This window comes from Lottia gigantea (genome assembly GCF_000327385.1).
Source record: "Lottia gigantea unplaced genomic scaffold LOTGIsca_2, whole genome shotgun sequence".
NCBI classification, from domain to species: Eukaryota; Metazoa; Mollusca; class Gastropoda; family Lottiidae; genus Lottia; species Lottia gigantea.
The window spans coordinates 1285315-1308568 of NW_008708400.1; the positions used below are offsets into that span (position 1 = coordinate 1285315).

General features: G+C 34.8%; 1 protein-coding gene across 1 annotated transcript; it reads left to right on the top strand.

Moving 5' to 3' along the window:
* Positions 1-13043: 13043 nt before the first annotated feature.
* LOTGIDRAFT_152669 (hypothetical protein) lies at positions 13044-23254 on the top strand (the record flags this gene model as incomplete). Its single annotated transcript, XM_009053192.1, has 4 exons — positions 13044-13084; positions 14295-14455; positions 20894-20962; positions 23172-23254. 4 exons carry the CDS (start codon positions 13044-13046, stop codon positions 23252-23254), a joined length of 354 nt encoding a protein of 117 aa, XP_009051440.1.

The window sequence follows — 23254 nt, forward strand, 5'->3', positions numbered from 1 at the left end:
CCATCTGGAGACATAGATCAAGGGTTCCTCACTATAACTTGATCATTAAGAAAAAAAACAAAGTCTATATCCTCTTATTTCACATCAAAAACTGCACTTAAAATACATAAATATCTCTACATTCACATATGTCGGTACAAGCGTCTCCTGAGGTAAAAGGATCTCTTGACGTACATGGCTCTCCTGAGGTACCAAGTTCTCCTGAGGTACAAGATACTCTATTCTTGGGTACAAGCGTCTCCTGAGGTACAAGGTTGTCCTAAGGTATAACATAAGGTTATTTCGAGACATAAGGTTCTCCTGAGGCACACGGTTTTCCTGAGGTACATAACAAGATTCTTTATTCTAAGGAACAAGAGTCTCGTGCGGTGCCAGGATCTCCTGACATATATGGCTGTCCTGAGGTATGCCGTCATGAGGTACCAAGTTCTCCTGAAGTACAAGATACTCTATTCTGAGGTAAAAGCACCTCCTTAGGTACAAGGTTGTCCTGAGGCATAAGGTTCTCCTGGGCAACACGGTTACCCTGTGGTATAAGTTTCATAATTCTGAGATACAAGTATAGAATTATAATATCCCCATTAATGACAATATATTTAAAATGCAGTCTATTTTATTTTAAATAATAGACAATAACACTGCTTATTTTAAGTTAACGACAGCTCATAAAATCTGACCCTACTCGTTCCTAAGACGTGGAATATCGGCACATTTAGAGTTTTTGAGAATTTTCACCATGACCATGTAATAATTTTTGGTATCTTTACAAAGTAAACCCTGCACTATGAATGAAGGGTTGTTTAATATTTCCAAACTAACCTTCCTGGCCTTTAATCAGCATTCTTTATTACACCATATATTCCCTTTTCAACACAATTTTCTTTGATTCAGAAAATTATGGATACTTTTTGTCTTTCCTAATGTAAAAAGTTCGCTTCTTTATGACAGAAAATTATAGAAGAGAAATAAAATCTTGTTATGGATTTTTACGGGATAACGAGCAAGTGTCATTTTCAACGTCTGAGTTTAACTGGGTTGTCTGGAAGCACTGTCTTACTCAAGACCGTAAAGAGGTTTTTTAAATTGTGTATGTGTATCGGGAACACTGATAGCATCAATTTGCACCATCCCAATTTTCAGTCAGACATCTGTGGCTCCTGCATTTCCACTATCAGTGTCCCCATACACATGTAACATTTAGAAAACCCATGTTATGATATGGAATTGGTTCTAACTATTGAAGAGCTTGTGTCATATGTAGGAAATTTGGATTGGGCTAATGAAGACTGATACCACCATGCAACGAAAGGTCAATTTGACAGGAAAAAAATTGACCCACAATTTTACAACGACATATTCAAAGGGCACTATGTTGTCAAGTCATATACATACGGCTATATCAATCTCTTTACAGTTTCAGTACAGACATGTATCTCAGGATTGAACCTGTCAAATGGGCAGCGTGCACATCTGAGCCTATTATATCATAAGACTTAATAATCATCGACAGTTTGTCCATTACGTCACGAAACATTCCTAAAACTATTGTTCTCTTTTGCTCCAATAACTTGCGAATGGGTAGGCCTATTGAAAAAATTGTACACCATAGTCACGATTCACTTACCTAGTCACTTTGTCTTTGAAACATTGACAATGCAAATTTAAATGATACAAGTTCGTGTCGTTTTAAAGTGTTCTGAGTAAGAAGAAATTAAGTGTCTCTTCTTTTTTTTGGTAAAAAAAAAAAAAACATTACAATTTACATATTTTTAGCCCTTAATGTTGTCAAAAGATGGAAATGATTAATATTCCATGATGTGTTTTTGATGGAGTAAAAAGTAGATTAAAAGATTTGTAATAATAAAAAAAATGGACAATCGTCCTTTATGTGAATATCTGAAAAAAAAAACAGTGAAAGAAAATGATTATGCTGTTTAACATAACCCTTTTAAAACAAACGCTATTAATATTGTCATGAGAATTAGATGTTCTTGACAAGGTGAAGTGTTCAAATGATTTGAAATTGTCGAGTTTGATATTTAAAAATACTTCTTATAATATACTTCTGTTGCATCGGCATACACTCAATGAGTTGACAACTAGTATTGAAAAACAGCGTTGAATCGTTTTATTATCGCACTATTTTATTTCATTAAGCCTTATTCTAGAGCTTGAGGCAACCAATTTCTCTTTTAAACAACATTTGCAGTGAACAGGTACCCAGGTTTCTTGCTGTTATAAGGAAAGAGAAACATTCGTCTTAATATTTCTTTAATTTGATAGAGATAAAAACAAAATGAAGACCTATAAAGTTAGGTTTCTAACAATACATCACAATATACGCAGTTTTGGTTAAGATGGTGACCTAACCCTAAGCACGTTGTCCATCGAATTGTAAGAAATCGGACGTTGCAAAAGGGATATGGATTGTAAAGCAGCTATTTCAATGAAACTAACTACAAGTGTTAATGGAGCACAGACTCCTGAGCAACTGGATTTTCAACAGCTATCAACAGCTAGGAGAACATGATCAATCGCTGGAATTAGTCGTCCTGAGTCCAGCGACCACTATATTAGTCCTTTTCGCTATAGTTGGATCGTATTGTCTTTCTGAGCGACCAGAATCTTTCACCGCCTAGTTACCAGTATGTTGTAAGCTTACCGTTTTGGTCATGTCTATGACGGATTTGGTGACAGCTTTGAATTGCCAGTCGATTTAGTTAAATCTGACATTAAAATTGTCAGAGGGAGAATTTAAATGTGACTAGCATATTGTCAAATTACATAATAATCTGATTATTCTTCCATAGATCAGTTAGATTGCATTCTGCTTGAAGCCTAGAGAAAAAAAAGGAATTTAACTATAACATATTACATCTCTCTTTAACGATTCAATTGAATCTCTAATCGCATCATTAGAAACTGCAGGATATCTGCTAGTCGTTTAGAGAGCGGAAAAAAATGAACCGTTTAAAGGATGGAATGGAAATAGCTCGTATACAGTCCTACACTTAGATTTATACTCTAGACCAACGAACTTTACAGTATACGAGTCTTGGGCTGCTCATTATCTCGATTATCGCAACGATTTCCGTGATATTTTTAGTAAAAAACCAGAAACTAATATTACAACTCTTATTTGCCGAATTATTAGAAGAATCATTTTTTGAAATTCTGCGAATTAAGACTTTTTTGAAATTCAAGAACCGAATCGGAGCAATGTTATGTTATGTAAGGCTCATTTTTTTCAATAATCTGTAACTTATATTACAACTCTTAATTGCTGAGTCATCAGGAAAAAAATAAAATGAATTTTCTGTGAATCAAGTTTTTTTTTTAAATTCAAGAATCAAACAAATGCTATTTTTTTGTAAGATAGTTTATCATCTTGATTATCGTATCGATTTCTAATATTATTTTTTTAAAATCTGTCACTTATATTACAGCTCTTAATTGCCGAATAATCAGAAAAAAAAATCAAGTGAATTTTTGAAATTCTGTGAATTAAGGCTTTTTAAAACCCAAGAATCGAACCAATGTATAAGATTGCTTATTATATTGATTATCATAACGATTTCCATAATTTTTTTTTTAATAATCAGAAACTAATTAATTATAAACTTTAATTGCCAAGTCATTCGAAAAAAAATAAAATGAATTTTGAATTTCTATAAATTAAGGCTTTTTCGTGTTTGAAATTCAAGTAATCAATATTTTAGCATAAAAAGTGTGAATGTAACATCAAAAGTCGCGTGTTATATTGTGTTAATCATAAGTAGCTAGGAGCGTTAATGTGCGTTACTCCAAAGTGGCATATTATCGTAGGTTACTGACATTTTACTTAGCGTTACTGATAGTAGAATGTTACTGTGAGTTATTGACAAATTACTGTGCGATATAATAAGATGCTCACATTTACGTAGGTTACTGATGTTACTGGGCGTTTTTCGCAAATCGACAACTTGCATGTTACTGTGCGTTAATATATATTAGATCTTAACAGGTTGCCTTCAGAAAGGTTACACTGTATTGATAATTATCATTTGAAATCCTGCTTAAAACAGCGAAATTCTGAAATGAAATGGACAGTTTAAGGTTCATAATTGGTACTTGATTATAAAAAAAATTTCACGAAAAATTCTTGTTATAAGATTGACAAAAAAGAGAAAATCACATATAATCATAGTATAATATTTTAACATGTAGGCCCTAGGCTGGTCACAAAGGAGTACTGTCGGAAATCATCTCTCTAGTTGCACTGTTGACACCTCACTTGCACTTAGATATTGCATACGACAAGTGAACTTGAAGTGAGGAATGACAAGCGGAATCAATATGAGAAAAATATTGAATTTACCGTCATTTAAAGAGAAAAAAAGTGAATGGAATAATGATGTTGGCATATTAAATTATATCATAGAGATTTTTGAATTTATATTGCAACAATTTGTCATGTTATACAATAGGTGGAGCAAAGAAGTTGAAATTGTTTCGATCGATTAGATCTCTAATACCTAAATTTATATGATTTGTCAGATCTATATAGAAAATTCCAATTGGTGCGAGTGTTTAAGATGTTTTTTGATAAAACAAACTAATCAATTTAGCCAGTACATTATATTCACAGAGTACGTGGTATAGTGCAATGGTACCGAGTGTATGTTAAAACGTAGTCAGAACACTGTATTAACAATGTATTCACTATTACATTACATTACATATTACATATTTGCAACGTATCCGGTACAATGTATTTACCTGAACACAATGTATTTACCTGAACATATCGTAATAACCTGAATACAATGTATTTACTTGAATACAATGTATTGATCGAGTACAATTTATTTACCCAGAGCAGTGTATTTACCTGATTACAAAGCAGTAACCGGGTAGAATGTATTTACCTGAATACAGAGATTTTGAATGTCCAATGCAAATCTTAACCAACTATAACAATGTAACCCATAATTCACATAGAAAGAGAAATTTGGTGAGTTAAAAAATGCTAGTTTTTCGGGCAACAAATTGTCTATCATATAGCTTTGATCGTCAGGCTCCGATTGACTTCTATTGTGCATGTATGGTGGCATGATTACATTGTACTAAAAAATCATAACATTTTCCCAATTCCTGTAAATAAAATAGGTCAATAATCAGAAAGTTTAGGTCTCGAAATGGAATATGGGTGGAATTGTTGAAGTGTTCAATAATTAATAAGATTAAATTATATTATTTCCAATAATGAAAAATAAGTAAGCGTACATTTGAAGTATTCTGACATCGATTAACCTGTAATAGTTCTCTTCATTTGAAAAATATTTAGACCGAAAATCAATGGCATCAGATATAAAACAAATAATTCATTTAGTTTGGAAACCATTAAAAAATCAACCTCAAATTGGAATGTGAAGCATCATATTAGCCACCTTTCTGGTCACCAAGAAAGAAGTGATTAGATTAGAATGTAAGGTACGCCAGAGAATACAGCCAATCAGAGTCCTCGACAGAAAGACTGTAAACATTATAGTTTATTGTTTACAGACATTAAGTCGAGGGCTATGATTTGCTGGCTGTATTTATCCAATACAATCCAACCAAATCATTGCATTTACAAACTTTAGTAACCACGATACTTCGATCCTGTACATTTGGTCTTATGACCTTGGCAGTGTAAACCCTCATAAAAATGTGTGTGTCAAAACCTTGCAAAAAGTTGCCATACTAGTAAGTTTTTGTATGACAAATCGATGAAATCATACAGCCTTTTACGCCCTTACGTTTACACTGCATCAAAAATTACTATACGTCCTCCAAGATGGACAGTATCTTAAAAATAATTGAAAGTACACTACTCAATAATTGCATATATAAAAGCATTGAGAAAAGTTGTTCTTGCTCATAAAACAAGATCACATGAAGCCCGAGCAGTAATACATGATGGGTGACAAGCGAATTGTGAGCTCTACCATTGCGTATAGTTATTATATACTCCAAGAGCTGTACCACCAAACTACCTTGTTCAAACTCGAGAGATCTGCATTCGATTTTTTTGAAAAGATTTTTCAAAATAAATATTTATCAACAGCTCTTGACACAGAAAGTAACAAAAATATAAATTGTATTTCTTCGTGCACAAACACTTGGTAGAATGTACTTTGAAGAAGAGAATTTGAAGGTCATAGAACTATAACTGGTAGTTATGACAGGTTGAACCCTCTACCTTTAATAATTTTTTGAAATAAATTTTCGAATATATTAAAAGGTCATACGTGAAGTGTATTCATTCATTGATAACGTAAAAGATTTACATATATATGACCTTTCTAGCAGGTGAGAGTTATTTGCCCTTTCTTGGAAAGTAAATTTCAAGAAAAAGTCAGTGATTATGCTTAAAATAGTGTTGTCTCCAATAACATGACCCAACCATTATGTGAGCCCTAAAACATCCAGCAGTAAAAGGGTTGGCCTTATTGAAATCTAAACTTTTAAAACTATAACCGCGCATATTTATCTTTTCGTGACGAAGATTTGACCGATTAGGAATTTAGCTACAATTGATTTACCTGTTTTACTTTGGAATCTTGGAACATTGACATTGACAAACGCCGAATGCACTTGAAAACATGTTAACTTTACAATATCACGGTTCAGAAAAACATCAAATGGAAAAATATCGAACTTTTGTAACAAAACTTATTTCAATTTGTACCAGTGTTTGTTAAATTTCATTTCAATTACACTTTAACAATATTCTATAACCTCGAGCAGTCAATTTTACTTGTTAGATCATCTTTTTATATAGTAAAACAACAATACATGCACATCTTAAAGTCAAGCAAACCCGAGGGCAGATTTAAATGTGACTAGCATATTGTCAAATTACCGAATAAACTGATTATTGCTCCAGTTATCAATCCAATTTGATTGTGCTTCCGGGTTTAAGAAAAAGATATCTAGAATATATTGGAAATCTCTTTAAAAAATTATTTGAGTTAGGTTGCGATCAGATTTTATAAAGTGACTTGAAAGCTTTGAGGTTAGAACGTTGTTTCTTTACGTGATGTCATTTGCTTGATCACGTTGAACATATGGTGTTCGTGGGTTATTATCTCAGTCGGTGTGTGAAAGAGATCACTGATAATTCCAGTAGATCCAGTTGTACATTGGATAATCGATCATCAATGCCGAGATGTTTGGCCAACTGGTAGAAAGAAGTCTTAATTGTGCACCTTAGTTCTATTCTTGTTAAATATATAGTTGTTTCTGTCTTTCCTGCTCCACGAATCGACAATGTTGTGGCCCAGACTTAAGTGACATTTTTCTCCTAATCTCTTGCTTTACGAACTTCAGTCCATACAGACCATCGATGTCTTCCAGTCTATAGTTCCAATAGTCAACTTTCTAAGTCCACGATTCTGGAATTCCTTTTCACTTTGTCTCAATAAAGTTAAAACATCTTGTCTATTCAAACCAAAACTCAATCATTTTCACACCCAGTAAATTCTCATTCAAGTCAAATTAGAACGAATTCATTATGAGTAGAATATATGAGATAGTGTAGTAAACGTGGCAAAAAACAAAATCTTTTCACAACAAGTCATATATTATCAGCGTTTGACAACATCATCAATGTTGACGGAATTAAGTTATATTTCATTCTAATAGCTTCACTTTAGAATTCCTTTAAAGTACATGACAATGTACAATAATAAAATGCTGTTTGTTTCTCTTGTTCTACATGTTGCAAATTGCGTTGTCAAACAATTCTTCTTGTGAGCAGCTGATTATGACCTCTCTATTGCAGAAGCTTGCTGTTTGTTCCACAATGATATATAACAATTATACTCTATTGCAAAGAAGGAAAAAATAAACCAACTAGTTTACGAGGATAACAACTTAGGCGCATACATGATATTTTTTGCCAGCTGGTCCTTGGTCAAACCTCTTGGCATTGCTTTTTGCTGTATTATCCGTAAAAATTTACAACTAGGTCGATTAGTATAGCTTTCACACGTGAACCGAGATTAGAACCCACGACCGTTTTGGACTTAAAGAAAATGAACCCCACACACATCTGTAACATGTACAAAGTTATCTCTGGCAGTCCCATTTGTTTGTCTCAGAGCAACATTAATCGAATTTTCCAGACAATCTAACATAGATACCTCCAATTTCATTAGCTTGTTGGCCAATTTGGTTTTGGCAAGTCACCATATTGTCTGGTTTGACTGGACTAATGATCTGACAAAGGTTGGAGGAGTTGCTCGGTCACCAGACAAGGTTATTTTATCGTGCCTGAGAACTTTATTTTAGGCCAGAGTATTTGAAGTTTGCTTGATAAGTAAGTGAGCCATTGCCATTTTAAAGGGAAGTAAGTTGATCAAACCGGATACGTAAAACATAATCATTGCCACATTTAGGAAATACGACAAAGTAGAATAGGATAAATAAGATTACAACAAGATAAGTAAACATATAGTCGATACTGTTAATACATTTGGTCGTAATGCCGCTGTAGACTTGCCTTAGTTCAGTTCCCCACCCCGATTCCACAGTTTAATTATGGAATACTTATACCATTATAAGGTATACGTTGGCAAAAAGGGTGTCGCAGAAAAGAGATCTGCGGCGCCGGTGTATCTCGACATAGGCACTAAAAAATCTGTCCCTATTGCCACTGCACATAAAATCTAGATCTCTTCTGAAACAAGGGCCTGGCAGTGGTATAGCGCATCGACAGTTGTCCTCCCATTAAGTCAGCCTCCACCCTATTTGTACCCTCAGTATCGGGAGGCAGGAGCCGACACTGGGTTCCAGCGGCGTAGGTAACATTTAATAAACAGAAATAGTCCACCTAAAGGATCCGATGATATAACATTCGCACTTTTCGTATGACTGTTTGTTATTTCTCTGTATTCAGCTGATCTCACGTTATGTACACGATCTATAAAACTGTACATTAGGAAACAGCGCTGTAAAACATCGATTATCATTAGCACAATTTACAATCAAAGCAAGATCTAAGATTTTTGCAAGACATAAACAATGTCTTCTGTCGTATAGTATATATAGCCTGTAAGAATTAATTAAACAACTTTATTTTTAAGTCTGGCAATAAATTGACAGTGAAAGTTTTTAATTAGGCGAGGTTTGGAGTAAGTGGCAAGTAGCGTCTAGTACTAGATGTATAAGAGATCAATAACTTGTCACCAATGTCATTCCAATTGGCAATCAGATTGGGTAGGCGTATTTAAATATAGCTAGATTGTCTGAAAGTTTTTTAATGATCCAAGATCTCATTCATAATCTATTAAAGTGACTTCAGTGTACCATCTTAACCCATTTTTCTGGAAACACCTGGTCCTTGACGTTTGTCTTGAGACGAATTTCTGAATTTGTACCGTTTTAGAAAATAAAATCTTGTTCCCGAGAAAATTCATCCCAACATGAAACAAAAGGAAAACTGTCTAACTAAATAATATTTAGATGACTGTATCCCTTTAGCGCTTCGCAATCAGAAATTGTTGATCAGATCAATAAATGTATCTTTATCATTTTAGTTCTTGTTCCCTAAAATATAAAGCGTTATAAAGTGACATTTATGTTCTTTTAAAATTGTAGCAATGGAAACTATATATCATTAACGTATTAACCTATTGAGCTAATAAAGTACATATTGTTTCCTAAAATAGTGCCATGAACCATTGAGCTATTGGTTGCCTGGGTATCTATACACTTTTCTATTCAGATGCAGAACGTGTTCCCTAAAATAGTCTCAAATTCTAAGCCATTATAAACAGTGGCTGCTCGAGTATTAATGAACTTGCTAATTCAACAAAAGTACGTCTACTTCCGATAAATCATTGTCATGAATTGACTCTTTCAGTAAAGGTAGATGCATGCTACGTCGCTTTCAGATAAAGATAGTCTACGTGGCCCATAAACTAGTCGCTTTAATAGATAGTGTGAAATAAATCATAGTAAATTTAAACTAATTCCATTTACACTTTCTATTTAATTAGAGTTTAATGATGAAAGCGTTAAACTGTTTAATTAGACGTGTTTAAAGAAAGTTTATGTTGTCTCGAGGGAAGGAGTAATTGTTCGTATGTGATTGTGTTACGGTAGGTTATGTGAAAACAATGAAAAATCCAATACTTCTTTCAGGAAAAAAACTCACCGAAGAAATATTCTTTAGAAAACAGTATTAGACGTGTTTCATCCATTTACTTAAGTATACTTGTCTCTCTTAAGGTGCGGGCACACGAGAGGTCTTGGTCGGAGGCTTTTGTCGCCGATTAGAGTCTCGTCTTGAGTTCCAACGACTGGCACGGGCACACGATGAGACAAAAATCTCCAATCGGTCGTTTTCCACCTTGTCTATAATCACGTGCGGAGTATGCAATTGAAAGGAAAATGGATCTGATTGGATGATGACGGTCTGTCTTGCATACGATAAAACTATCAGAAACAATTATCAAACTTGTTCAACATTATAAATCCAGTCGGGGACGCGATAATCTTGTGGAAGCATGGGCACAGGCGAGAATTTTCTCAAGACTGTAATCGGCGACAAAAATCTCCGACAAAGACCGCTCGTGTGCCCACACCTTAAACCCAATTTGCAATGGATTCAAGTCTATCAAAAAAGACTTTTACAGTAACTATTGCACTATTGAGTTTGGCTCAGGGAACGATAGATTAAAGAATAGTAAATCTGCTTGGGCAAAAACCAGAGACCCAACGTTTTTCGGAATTCGATAATTTCTTTAATCGTCAAATGAGATTCCGTTAATAAGCTGTATAAAGAGGTAAAATAATTAGACAAAATATTCAATTTGAACGATATTAACTAATGAAGTTCATAGTCTTCTAGATTGCCGATCTCAATGTAGATCATTTCGGGAGCTGACAGTAATGATGTGTACTCTTACTCGGATTGTTCGATAACCTGTTAAATATTCATAAACTAGAAAGAGCTATTAGCTTCTGAAATGAAACAAAATATAGAAATTTAGAAAACCATTAATATACTCTCGGCAACCTAGCGTTATCATTCTCTAATAGTATCTGAAAAATTGAATGATGAACGGAGAAAGTTATAAACCTACAAAGACTGATTTTTTTGTTCAGATAACAGTTTTACAATTTGAATTAGCATGTCTTCATTTATTGTAGTAGCCTAATATGTAAGATTTATACATTTATCATTAATTTGATTTCGTTTACCTACATATTTTATCTAATTTCACCCACGCATCCATCGCTCAATGCAAAAATGAGGGAAACAAGCTAAGCTATTACGAACTCCACCTTATACCTTGACTACAAAGGTCAGTATTCTTGAACCACGGAATTAGGCGATTTGATTGGATGATACGCCAACAACGAAAACTGAAAAATCAGAGCTCTCGACAGAAGGACGGTAAACATGATGTCTTGTTTACAGACTTTCTGTCGGGACTCGACACTGATTAGCTGTATTCGCTAGCTTATAATTCAATCACAATCACCACATTTACAAACTTTCATGATAGACGAAAGGTGGCTATTGCAGTCAAGGTGTAAGAGCTTGACAATGACATTGACAAAAATGATATGAAATGAATGGAGTTAAATTACGACCTACTTTTCTGCAACATGTGGACTAATGATGCCATACAGGGTGCCATGGGAGAAATTTTGCCAAGATAGCGGCATTATCCTGTTCTTCGTCGATTTCCAGCTGTCAATGCATCTTTAACGTGCAGCCTGCAGCACACGGGGCCTCGGTTTATTGTCTCATCCGACTAGACACTTTTTCCATATCAGCCCCAATGACATTGACAAGATTAGGACTATCAAGACATAAAAACAATGTAGTTTCTCTAGCAGGAGCATGTGTTGACATTGTTGTAGCATCTATTGGCTGACTCCCTGTCAAGGGATGCATTCTAACCATGCCTATAATGATTATTTTATATTTGTGTGGTTATGAATTAATGAATGAAAATGATCACCTTTGATAAAACTAAATGACCTAGAACAAAGATCGAAAGTATCTTCGTCAACTATACAAATCAAACAACTAAAGGGCAATAGTGTACAAATATTGTGTTTATTTTTTGTTGGTTTAATATTAAAATAATAAGCTTAATGTAGCTGTAATAATCGAGATGAAAAGCTTTGTCAATATGCTAGTAGCACGTTAATTAGGACTAAAACAATACAATTTGTTGAAAGATTGATAGTTAATATTTGCTTTGTCTCCAGGAAGAGAATGATGACATCAAATGCTTGTAATGCGAATTCCATGGTTGGTCGACTGTTTGGCCATTATCTACTTGTGTCAAATATAATGTCAACTACTGATGCCCAATGCATAACATCCCTTCTTGAGGCAGTCGAATGTAACAATGTGCATTGTATGACCGTGGTAAACAGGTGTTTCATAAAGAAAACTTACGGGCCATTTAATGGGATCGAGGGATCGGAGTAACTCAATTTGGCACTTGGTACCTAGGGCTCGGGGTCAATTACGGCTTGGTCAAAATTTTGGATTTTCAGTTCAGAGGAGCTAACATGGATGGGACGACATACTGAGGTTATTGCACTACAGGTTGCAAACGATAATCTCCTCCACCTAAAAAGGCGAATTGAAAGAGAGAGCTAGCAAATCAACAAATGCTTAAAAATAATCACTCATGCAGGGAATGTTAGAATATAGAATTACCAATATGCACAAATGTAATCCAGATCTTTTGAAAAATATCCAGCATCACGAAAATCAAATTTATTTGCCATCATCAGATTAAAGAAAATTGTTGAAACGTTATTTATCATTTACAGTATGACAATATGGATGATATATCTTTTTGGCAGCTATTTTAGTTTTAGATATTTTAGGATCTTAATTATAATAAATTGATAATGCAGTCTTTGGTTCTTGTTCGTCTGTTTACGGTGAAAATAGCATGGTGTCTGGTGCTCGATTGGGTGTACAGTTGGGGATAGGGCCAAGATACGGTAGATAATTCATTAAGAGTGCGGGTCCGCACAATATGTGTGCCCGAATGACTATTCCGCATTGTACGCTGAGAAGGTAGTCCCACTTGCCAACCCATCCACGCTGGTTGTCTCGTCCATCTTTGTCCACTGTGACATGAAATATGATTCATTTCGAAGTCGGAAGCGTTATGTAAACCAAGTCGTACATTTTGTTTACACATGTATTAGCTTGAAGCTATGAGAAGGATTGTTTGGACCAGTCTCGACGAAGACCACACACTAGCTTTAAGAGACAAATTACATGGAAATATAAATATATAAATCAAACATTTAGATACTGTAGCTTAAAGGGGTCCACGTGTCTTGCATGATAATGTTGTGTACATTGGACAAAGGAATATTGTACGAGAATGGTTGTCAACATAGAATATCAGCTTAACCCACATGAAAATAATCCAAAACACACACACCTACACCAACACGCACCTGCCTTCCCGTAGTTTCAAGTAAATGGATATTGCGGACCCATTATTCTTGATGCTAGCTTATTTTCAAAACATACTTTTGAATATCTTACCAAGTTACGTCACGGATGAAGTCTATTTGTCAATATGTGTAGCCGGAAGTGAGCTTTTGTTAATTTGGCGAACTACAATGCTTGCTAATATGGCAGTCGTCCAGTCCAAACACCAAAGGCATAATATATAAGCACTTTTAAAATACAATCAATTAATGAATTAACCGTTTCATGTAGGAATGATCTATGTACTTTTACCAATTTGTGCCACACGTAAAATAACATTGTTCTCGAATATCTGCATACTGTGTTAGCTATAGTTGATTGAATTCTCTGGAGAATATATCTATTTGATATATGTTTAAATTAAGAACTGCCTCTTCAAAAGCTTTAGAAATTTTTTAAAAAGTTTGACGTCAAAAATATTATGAAATTTACCCTACTTAGCATCCCCGCATTATTTTCCTCTTGGCGTTTTTATTCTGAGTTACATGTAGGATGTTGTGTATACTTATAAGATGTATAAGATGATAGATTAAAGGGATTCAAAACGGTATCCAGACTATGTATATGATGTCATTACCTCAAAATTTATTCAAAACAAGTTGTTAAAATCTTTGTGAGTACGAGGCAGTCAGAATCAATATATTGTGATTGGGAGCTCAGTGCAACAACTTTCTGTAGGTGCCTTTTTGTCCATCAAAATAACTACCATGAAAATGTCTTTGTAGTGGAGCAGATGAACCCACAGATGGAACTGAAGCTCTTACTTTTTTTTCTATTTCAGACCACATTCTAGGTTTAATTTTGGTTTATTTCCTAAAAGAGGATGTTCTGGTTTCCCCTGTATGTACACACATTTAGGAGCTAAAGCAGGTCGACAAGAATTAATGAGGACGTTAATGAGTTTAATAGATGATTGTGCCGGTGATATAGCCTGTTCTCCAGGTAAGTCAATGTTCCTTTGCATTAGATTTCTGGTCGATGTGTAACTACTTCTCGGACAGTTACATTCGAATTTATAGTTCATTTGATACTTGTCAAATTTCCATGAAGCAAAAAAGGAATTCATTACTTTATCTTCTTGGATTTGTAGCGATGAAACCTTTTGGAACCGAGAGCAGAATAGACTGTTTGATTTGTCTTTACATGTTATTGGTTAATTGCTAGGGGTCGGGGTGACAGAAATGGAATGGAGTATAACATCTCTTATTGGACGAATGAAAACAGACAGCACCAAACAGTGTGTTATAAAGAAATCATGCCAATACTTTTTAACGATTTTAACTCTCGATGGATCTTTTCAGTCTGTAGCACACAGGGTCTCATATATTGTCCAATCCAAGCAAAACAAATGGGTTGTGCTTGTCATTCCCTCATGGACAGGTAGAATATCTACGTTTGCGTAAAACGATTCACATCAGTGGATACCGATAGCAACATTTTTTCCCTTTCATATATCCCAAGCCAATTTAACTTTCCTAAAAGTTAAAAAAAAACATTGGATCAGGTCTTGTGCCACGTCCAGAGCTGTTCACAGTTCTAGTATTAAATTGCTAACTAAGAACGAAAAAAAAACCCTGTGTCATTAATAATTATCAAACCGGAGCTTAATTTACTTACATGTCCGTGGTTTGTTTTTAAGGGATATACAATAATTTACGGTTGCATGTCTCTTTGATCTTTAGACTCTTTTAATGTAATCAATTACTGATGATAATACATTAATATTGAACAGGTCTCTATACCTTCTTGCATTTTAGATTCTCTTTCATGGTCAAATTAAACACACAAACCCCGTACAAAAAATCAATAATCGAAGAGGGACAGCAACATGGGAAAAAGCAATCGTTATAGTGTAGCATGGGCTCATTGTAGAGACATTAAAATTTAAGGTTTGTGTTCCGATGGGCGTAGTTTACCTTGAAGTTTCTTTCTTAACTAAAACCATTTTTTACTCTCAGTCTTTTTCTTTAGCATGACTTTTGTGCTTTTTCATTTTGACATGACTTCCGTTGATTTATCTTGATATCTTGGTTGTCGCAATTTGTCACAATATTGTAGGTCACGATGACCCTTCAATTGCTAACGGTTTTTAATGATTTTTCTATGGCAGGTCATGCTATTTGTGTTATTCCAATTTGTGTTTGAGTTGGTCATAATATGATCATTCATTTTGACACAGAGTTTGACGTAGCCCACATGTTGCAGAAAAGTCTAAGGAGGTAAAACTCCATTTAATTTCATTTTCAGTTTGACATAATTCTCTTTGATTGGTCACATTTTTGTTCGTCAAATTTGTCTTTTATTAGGTTAACATTATTGTGTCACGGTCAATTGGATACATTTATCTTTCAGTTTCTTTTATATCCTACAGTTTGACAAAACTTTTATCCTCAAGTTTGACATAACATATATCCTTCAGATTCACATATTTGTTTTTCGATTTGACACAACGTATATCTTCAAGTTTGACATTACAATTATCCTTCAGTTTGACATATTTGTATTTCGGTTTGACACAACTTATATTCTCAAGTTTGACATAACATATATCCTTCAGTTTGATATATTAATTTGTCCGCTTGACACAACCTGTGTCTCACAAGTTTCAGACATGATTATGTTCTTCAGTTTGATACGACACAATTTCTGATTATTTGACACAAATTTTCCAGATCTGTACCCCGACCTTTGGTTCTGTTTTCATGCTATGCACGTCTTGCATGCGTTTGTCATGACTTATTTTCCGTGTATATGTTACGATTTCGGTGTCAACAGTGGGTTGATATCAAGTTAGTGTTGATGATGATGATGATGATGATGATGATGATGATGATGATGATGATGATTATCATGAATGGTAATTTTAAACAATCATTGACAGAGCATATTTAAATGTTAGCATAATGTGTAATAATCCAATATCAACAATGGATTCGTTTTTTTTTAATTGATTTCGAGGAAGAGATTCTCCCTAATCTACAGTCTTCATTTGGAATAAACTGTCTGGAAATGCTCGGTATCTTTCTTCTGTTCAGATTTGAAATTAGTTAAAAAAAAAAAGTGTCATATGGCCTAATGGTACTATTTGCTGGCTTTGCACTTTATTGTGTCACGTCATGTGCCCTTCAGTTGACACGACCTTCGTGCTTTAGTGTGTTATCACTTAGTTCAATAAGCAGACTATTTTTTTCGTTTCAACAACTATTGCTATTAAAATTGCCACGTAACCCTTGAAATGTTAAGATCATTCTGAAGGCTTCACAAAACGTGTTGTGACTTCATTTATATAGTTTCCACATAAGTTAATAAAACAGTTGATTTAAAAAAAAACTGTTTTTGGTTAGGTTCACGAGAGCTTCAACTGTGCAACGTTATTCCGCCGTTTAATTGAAACAAAATACTTATGTTAAAGTGGCTGCAAAAAGGTTTTCTACTTTACATGTGTATCGGAACAAAGATATCACTATTCGCACCATTCAAATTTTCACTCAGACGTCTGCGGCTCGTGCAAATCCACCAAATGAAATCGTTTTATGACGTCTTTATAGTAAAAGATGCTATAATATAATGGATCTTTGCGATAGTGGCGTCAGATAGCGCATAGTATAAGTGCTATTACAAATCGATACTATCCGTTCCCCTTATACGCATACAATTGTTAGAAAACCCCATTACAATCCATTTAAAACCTCGTTGCCATCGTTAAAGCGTAGAGAGTTCTAGAAAGTTGGTTATCAGTCTTCGATTATTATTAACGTCTGTGTTTTGACGACAGAAAAAAAATTGACATCAATAATATCGTTTTATTTGTATATCATTCTGTTTTATACGACTTATAAAGAGAAATGTCATTGATGTATGGAAACGTTATATAAGCCTACGTATGAAGGTCGCATGTAAAAAGCCATTTAACACAAGTATGAAAGCAATTCTTTTTATGAAATGTAGTAAAGGCGTGTTTTGATTGTTTTGTTGTTGAAAGGTACATTTGATAAATGATACATAAGTAAGTAGTAAGGATACGATAATCGTCTAAAACATGCAAAAAAATAATTTAATATAATTAATCGTCAGTTTATGAGGTTTATGTAGATTTTTCTCGGAATGTTAAGTTCCAGAGTCCAAATTGTCGTCTATACATCTATAGGCGTATTGCTGTATGCTGTATTCGTTGACGTATAACCCAATCAAATCGCTGACCGTGAAATACGAAAGCTGGGCATTGCAGTCAAGGTATACGATGAAGACGTAATGCCATGACCATTGTGAAGATACAGTAATGAAGAGCCCCATAACCAATTTGAGTACCCACAGACAAAAGGTTTATGTAGGAAAAACAAAGCAGAAGAAATAAGGTCATAGTAATTCATCTAAAAGGCTTCCTTTTATCATGAAGAAAATTCATGTACTGTATAAAGTATATTTGACAGGAAAGATTATACTGATGTCTAATATATGACAATAAAGCTCATTTTTTGCGTGTAATCTAATGATCTTAACCATACTATGATAGGTCAAATAGTAAATAGTAAATAGTTTATAGTATATATACTGAAATCAGATTATACCTTACTTAGCAGAACTAAAGGCCATATATCGTGACATTTCTAAAGGTGAACTCAGGTCGACAAGCGATATAAAGAATCTGATAGCCTACATCACAGCCGATGACCGACGTGAACATAATTAAAGGGTCCTCTAAATTCTGTATGTGTATAGGGGACACTGATAGCATCAATTTTCACCATTCCAATTCACAGTAAGACGTCTGTTGTTCCTGCAATTCCGCAAAATTTGATGACGTCACTTATCGCGAGGCCTTTAGTGATTAGTGACGTCATCAAACACTTGGTTTTAGGGGAATTCTAATTCGGACATCTAATTGAAAATTGCAATCCCTTTATTACAAATAAAAGCGAACAACTGAATGATCGCTGATTCCAACGCTCTGAAAAGATTTTTGAAAGAAAAAAACTCGCAAATACAATATTTCAGTCGACCATTCTACCAGATTTTTCCAGTCGCAAGGCCGACATGAGTCCCTTTTAATTTAAATTTTCTTGCAAATTAAATATTGAGCTGTTAGGGTACTCAATTGTTCTCAAATCTTCGCTTCCAAGAGTTATTATATCCTGGATTGTTAAAGACATACGCCACAAGGATTAATGTTTTAAGATATAACGAGTCAACTCATCAGAGTTTTGGGGTAAAAGCAGATAAAGGTTACAATCGGACTAAGATATTGACTTCAAATGAGCTATTGAAAACAACGTGAGAAAGGCAGCTAGTGATCAGTCTCAGTAATTGTCTGGACTGAATTAAATCTGAAATTGAGAAACATTGACCCAGTACTGTGTGGGACAAAGATTCATTACGGCTATTTAGAACCTTTTAAACGAGTCTATTACAGAGAATTATAATGTCACAAGAAGAATTCCAGAGGGTCTCTATCAAATACACGTATTTCATATATTTTCATATAGAACCATATTAATAAAAATTCTTGAGAACTTTATGATCGTGTCTTTTTCCAGTTCGAATTTCCCTCGGGAATATATGATTGATGTTCGAGGCTTGTAGCTTTGTTCATCAAGTTATTGTGAGGTCGTTATTCCAGTAGACAGATTCCGATCATTGGTAATCAATCAAAATGATTTTCAACACTTTAATAAAATATAGCATCTAACGCCTTCAAAATGATCATTCCATCAATGTCGTGATTTAAAGACTGTGAAATCGTTTTATACTGAAAAGAGAGAACCATCCTTTGAACCTTTCACATAGACTCATCTAAGAGAATAGAATTTAAATGTCCTTTTTAAAAGATGATTCGATTAAGAGACATCGCGTTTTTCCTAAAAAATTGTTAATATGCAAGTGTGTTTATGTTCGACTAAGGATTCACAGAATGGTGTCAGATCAATCGCAGCTGGCGTAGGCGAATCGCTCATATAAAAATTAAAAACTACTAACAATTGCAACCATTTGGATGATTTCATAATATTCAGACTGCCCAGGTTGGCGACAAGATCCAATTTTCGTTAAAAAGTAGATTAGTAGTTTATAGTAGCTGGAGACAACATGATCGATGTTTCCCTAAAATTGGTAACATTTCCCAGATGTTGTAAGCGGTCGCTTGCTTTGTTAATAATTCCTTTCCTCTCACAATCAGGCACAAATGATACAACCAGATCCCAGCCCATTCCTTTAGTTTCTTTGCGCATAAGAAGCTTATATTTTTGAAATAAGTGCCATTTCAAGTATTGTTTCAATTGTTTCGAGACGATGGTCCCCTGGCCACCTCCCACTTTGGAGCCGTTACTGAATAACGTCTGGTTTGGTCTGGTCTGGTCTCCGACACTATTCCTGAAATATTTTGCTCTGCACGGCGTTGCCCATTCTCAGTATCCAAATACGGTGATTAAAAGTAGGCCATTCTAATCATTAATATCCATATGGGATTTTGACGAAAATGAATTATGGTTTATTAGGATCAAATAATGTGCTAGGGAGATCATTAAATGTAATTATTAGAAAATCTTGTATCACTTCATTCCAATTTTCGATTTTTAAATGAATTCTTTTTAATTTTTTTTAAGGCTTCTGTGATTCGTTATATTTTTTCACACACATTATAGTATAACGAGAGCTGACAAAAAGACTTAATTAGATCATTTTTAGATATTTTTTACATTGAACGAAAAAAAAGGGAATTGGTGGTATCTGAACTTGAAAATGATCGTTAAAATACAATATTGAGAACTGATTGGTTAATCTCATTGCGGTGGTAATATCAGCCAATAAAAATTAAATAAGACTTGTATGTCCGAGAATTTATGCCACGGGTTATCAGATCATGCTAGTCACTATTGGCTTGGTATTACACCAATAACCCAACCCTCAGATGAGGCCAGGTGGTTAGTTGGTTTGGTTTGGTTTGGTTTGGTTTGGTTAGGATGCTGGTATTGATTGTGTGGAATGGGGGCGATCAATGTCTTGTTTTTTTATACGAACCGTTCATCATTGTGTTGTGTTTTGTACTAACTGTTCATCAATGTCTTGTGTTTTACACTAAGCGTTCATCATTTTGTTATGTTTTACACTAACCGTTCATCATTGTGCCCAATTTGAAAGATTGTCACAAGTGCTCAACACACTGACCAAATATAGATTCTATATATAGAAACACTCTCCCAAAGCTCTCCATTCTGGTCATTAGTAAGATGAAATGTTAAAACCGATTGGAAACAAAATTATTCCATTTTCTAAAAATTGCTTTGGGCTTAGTCTATATTTGATTTGATGGAATCGTGGAGATAGCATTTTATAACACTACTAGACTTATGTCTGGACTGTTCCCTGATTACAATTTATTTGTAGGAAGTAAAGTAGTTTCGGGCGTTACCTTTTCGCCGACCAGGAATCTAGGCTTTGATATATCACTATCAGGTATATCTGGATCCCTGATATTGGTTTCGATTAAGTTCCGGTATTCCGGATCATTTAGAATTATGGGATTGGTCCCCACTTTTGTAGCCATTATAAACTGCATAATGTCAGACGTCACAATTTCAAGCCTTGACTGCAATAGCCACTATTATTGTAACGCGGGGTGCAAGGATTTGATTGGAATATGAGCCAGCAAATCAGATTATGGCTTATGGTTATTGATTATTATAATACAAGAATATTGACTATTGCTTTCAAGTTCAAAAGATTAACATTTGTGAAGATGATCAGACGGAAGCTAACAGGCTAAATGACACAGGCAGCATAAAGGGATTGAAATGTCAGCTGACACGTTTTCTATCCTGGACAGCACCTTTAAGTTGAATCTCTCCAACCTATTTCTTAACTACAAATACTCAAAGGTAAAATGGGAAAAAGAGAAGCCATGAAAAACCATTACGTCATTATTAATCGGATTTACTGCCATATTCTGAGGCAATGATTAAAAAATAAATAATCATTTTCTGTCGCTATCTCAATGTTACCAGTGCTCTACCCGGCCTCGGGTGGTTATTCTCTTATACAATTCTTCATTTTTCAACAAAATGATAAGCAGAGAGTCGCTGTTTGGCTTCAGAATATGAGACATCAGCCATCAGACTGGTATTTTAAAGTTTTGTGATATATTTATATAATATTAGCTTTTTGTTAGATAAACCCCTCATTTGTATTTTCTTGTCAGTGCCAGTGAGTAGGTTTCAAGTCACTCAAAAGAGCAAAGTGACATTAATAAACCGAAGGCCGCAAGACACTTTACCAAGGTTTGAAAACACCATTAATAAAAAAAATAACAACATGATAAATGATTGGATGAAATGTTTTTTAAACACATTGATAAGTCAACGAAATCAGCACTTAAAATGGGGTTTTGTTTTCAATGGTTCGAATGCAAACGTAGAGCTTCCGGTTATGGCGGATAGATCGCCATTCCCGCTGAATGAGTTCTTGTTGATTGACTGAAGGGCCTTGTCGCTGGAGAACACGACATTACGAGTGACGTAGCCAAGGAAGTTGGTTATGATTCGGTCTGTAAGGGTTCTGGCGTTGTCGTGCGGATAAATGACACCATGTTAGAGAACTGGTCAGATTGTCAGACGAAGAATGTCATCGATTTTACGCTGGGATTTCAAGTTGCCATTAACGATAACCAATTGAGTCCTGTGCTGATCCCTCCTCACACCATGATACTCCATCGTACCACCTCGCCCCCTCCCCCTCCCCCTCCCCCCCTCCACTTACTACAAAACACGGTACTTCTTGTTTCCTCTTTTAGAGATAAAGAGAAATTTGTTATGGTTATTTTGATTTAAAGGGTGAAGAGTTATCGTAGTTCCTTGAATGATCTGAATCCGTGATACAAGTTTTTAGTACTACTTTGACATTTAAGTAGGTTCTGCTATCAGAGATAGATTGCCATTCAAAGCGTGAAAACGCCCACATGGCTCTTAATTCCAAATAAAAGCCTGTAATACCAGCTCTCTATAATGATCAACAATCACCAAAATTGATTCGATCATCGTTTTGACACAAACATTATCAATGAAAAAATTGTAGCCTTAGAATGGGTTCGAGATAGGTCTTCCAGCTGACGTATAGACGGAAGACAATGAAAGTAATAACGCAGCTTTAAGGGACAGATTATGGTGGATTGATCTGAGTCTTCAGATATTCTAGAACTGTACGAAAATCGCACAATTCCTTCAAAAATATCTCAAACAAGGAAAATCGTATCCTATTTCTATTTCGCGGATAATTATGGACACATATGAATTTGAAGGCTCACATTTCGACGGTGAGCAGTGAACACTACTACTGATTGGCTTAGCTCAAAAAAATCCCCGTTTCTGAGACTTAAGTACGACTGGTAAAAAATGGCACATCTGTCCCTTTAATTGGTGCCTACCCAGTTGCTTCCGTGGATCTTTCGTTCACCATGTTTTCAAATGAAGCGAGGGGTGAATACATTCAAGACCTTGTGTGCTACAAAAAGTTCAATTATAAATGGAAATCGAAAAGTGGTATTCATCACCAACTTGACAAAATACGTGCTGTATCGTGACGTTGTTATCTTCAGTCCCAATAAACTTAATTTCTTTTTCTATTGTTTAAAAACTTGAGATAATCAGATGAACTATATTTATAATTTCAGGTAAACGAAAAAGAAGAAGTCTACGAAATCTGCAAAAACGTTTACAAACCACCAACCTGCGAGATTCAAAGTTAGCAGCATAA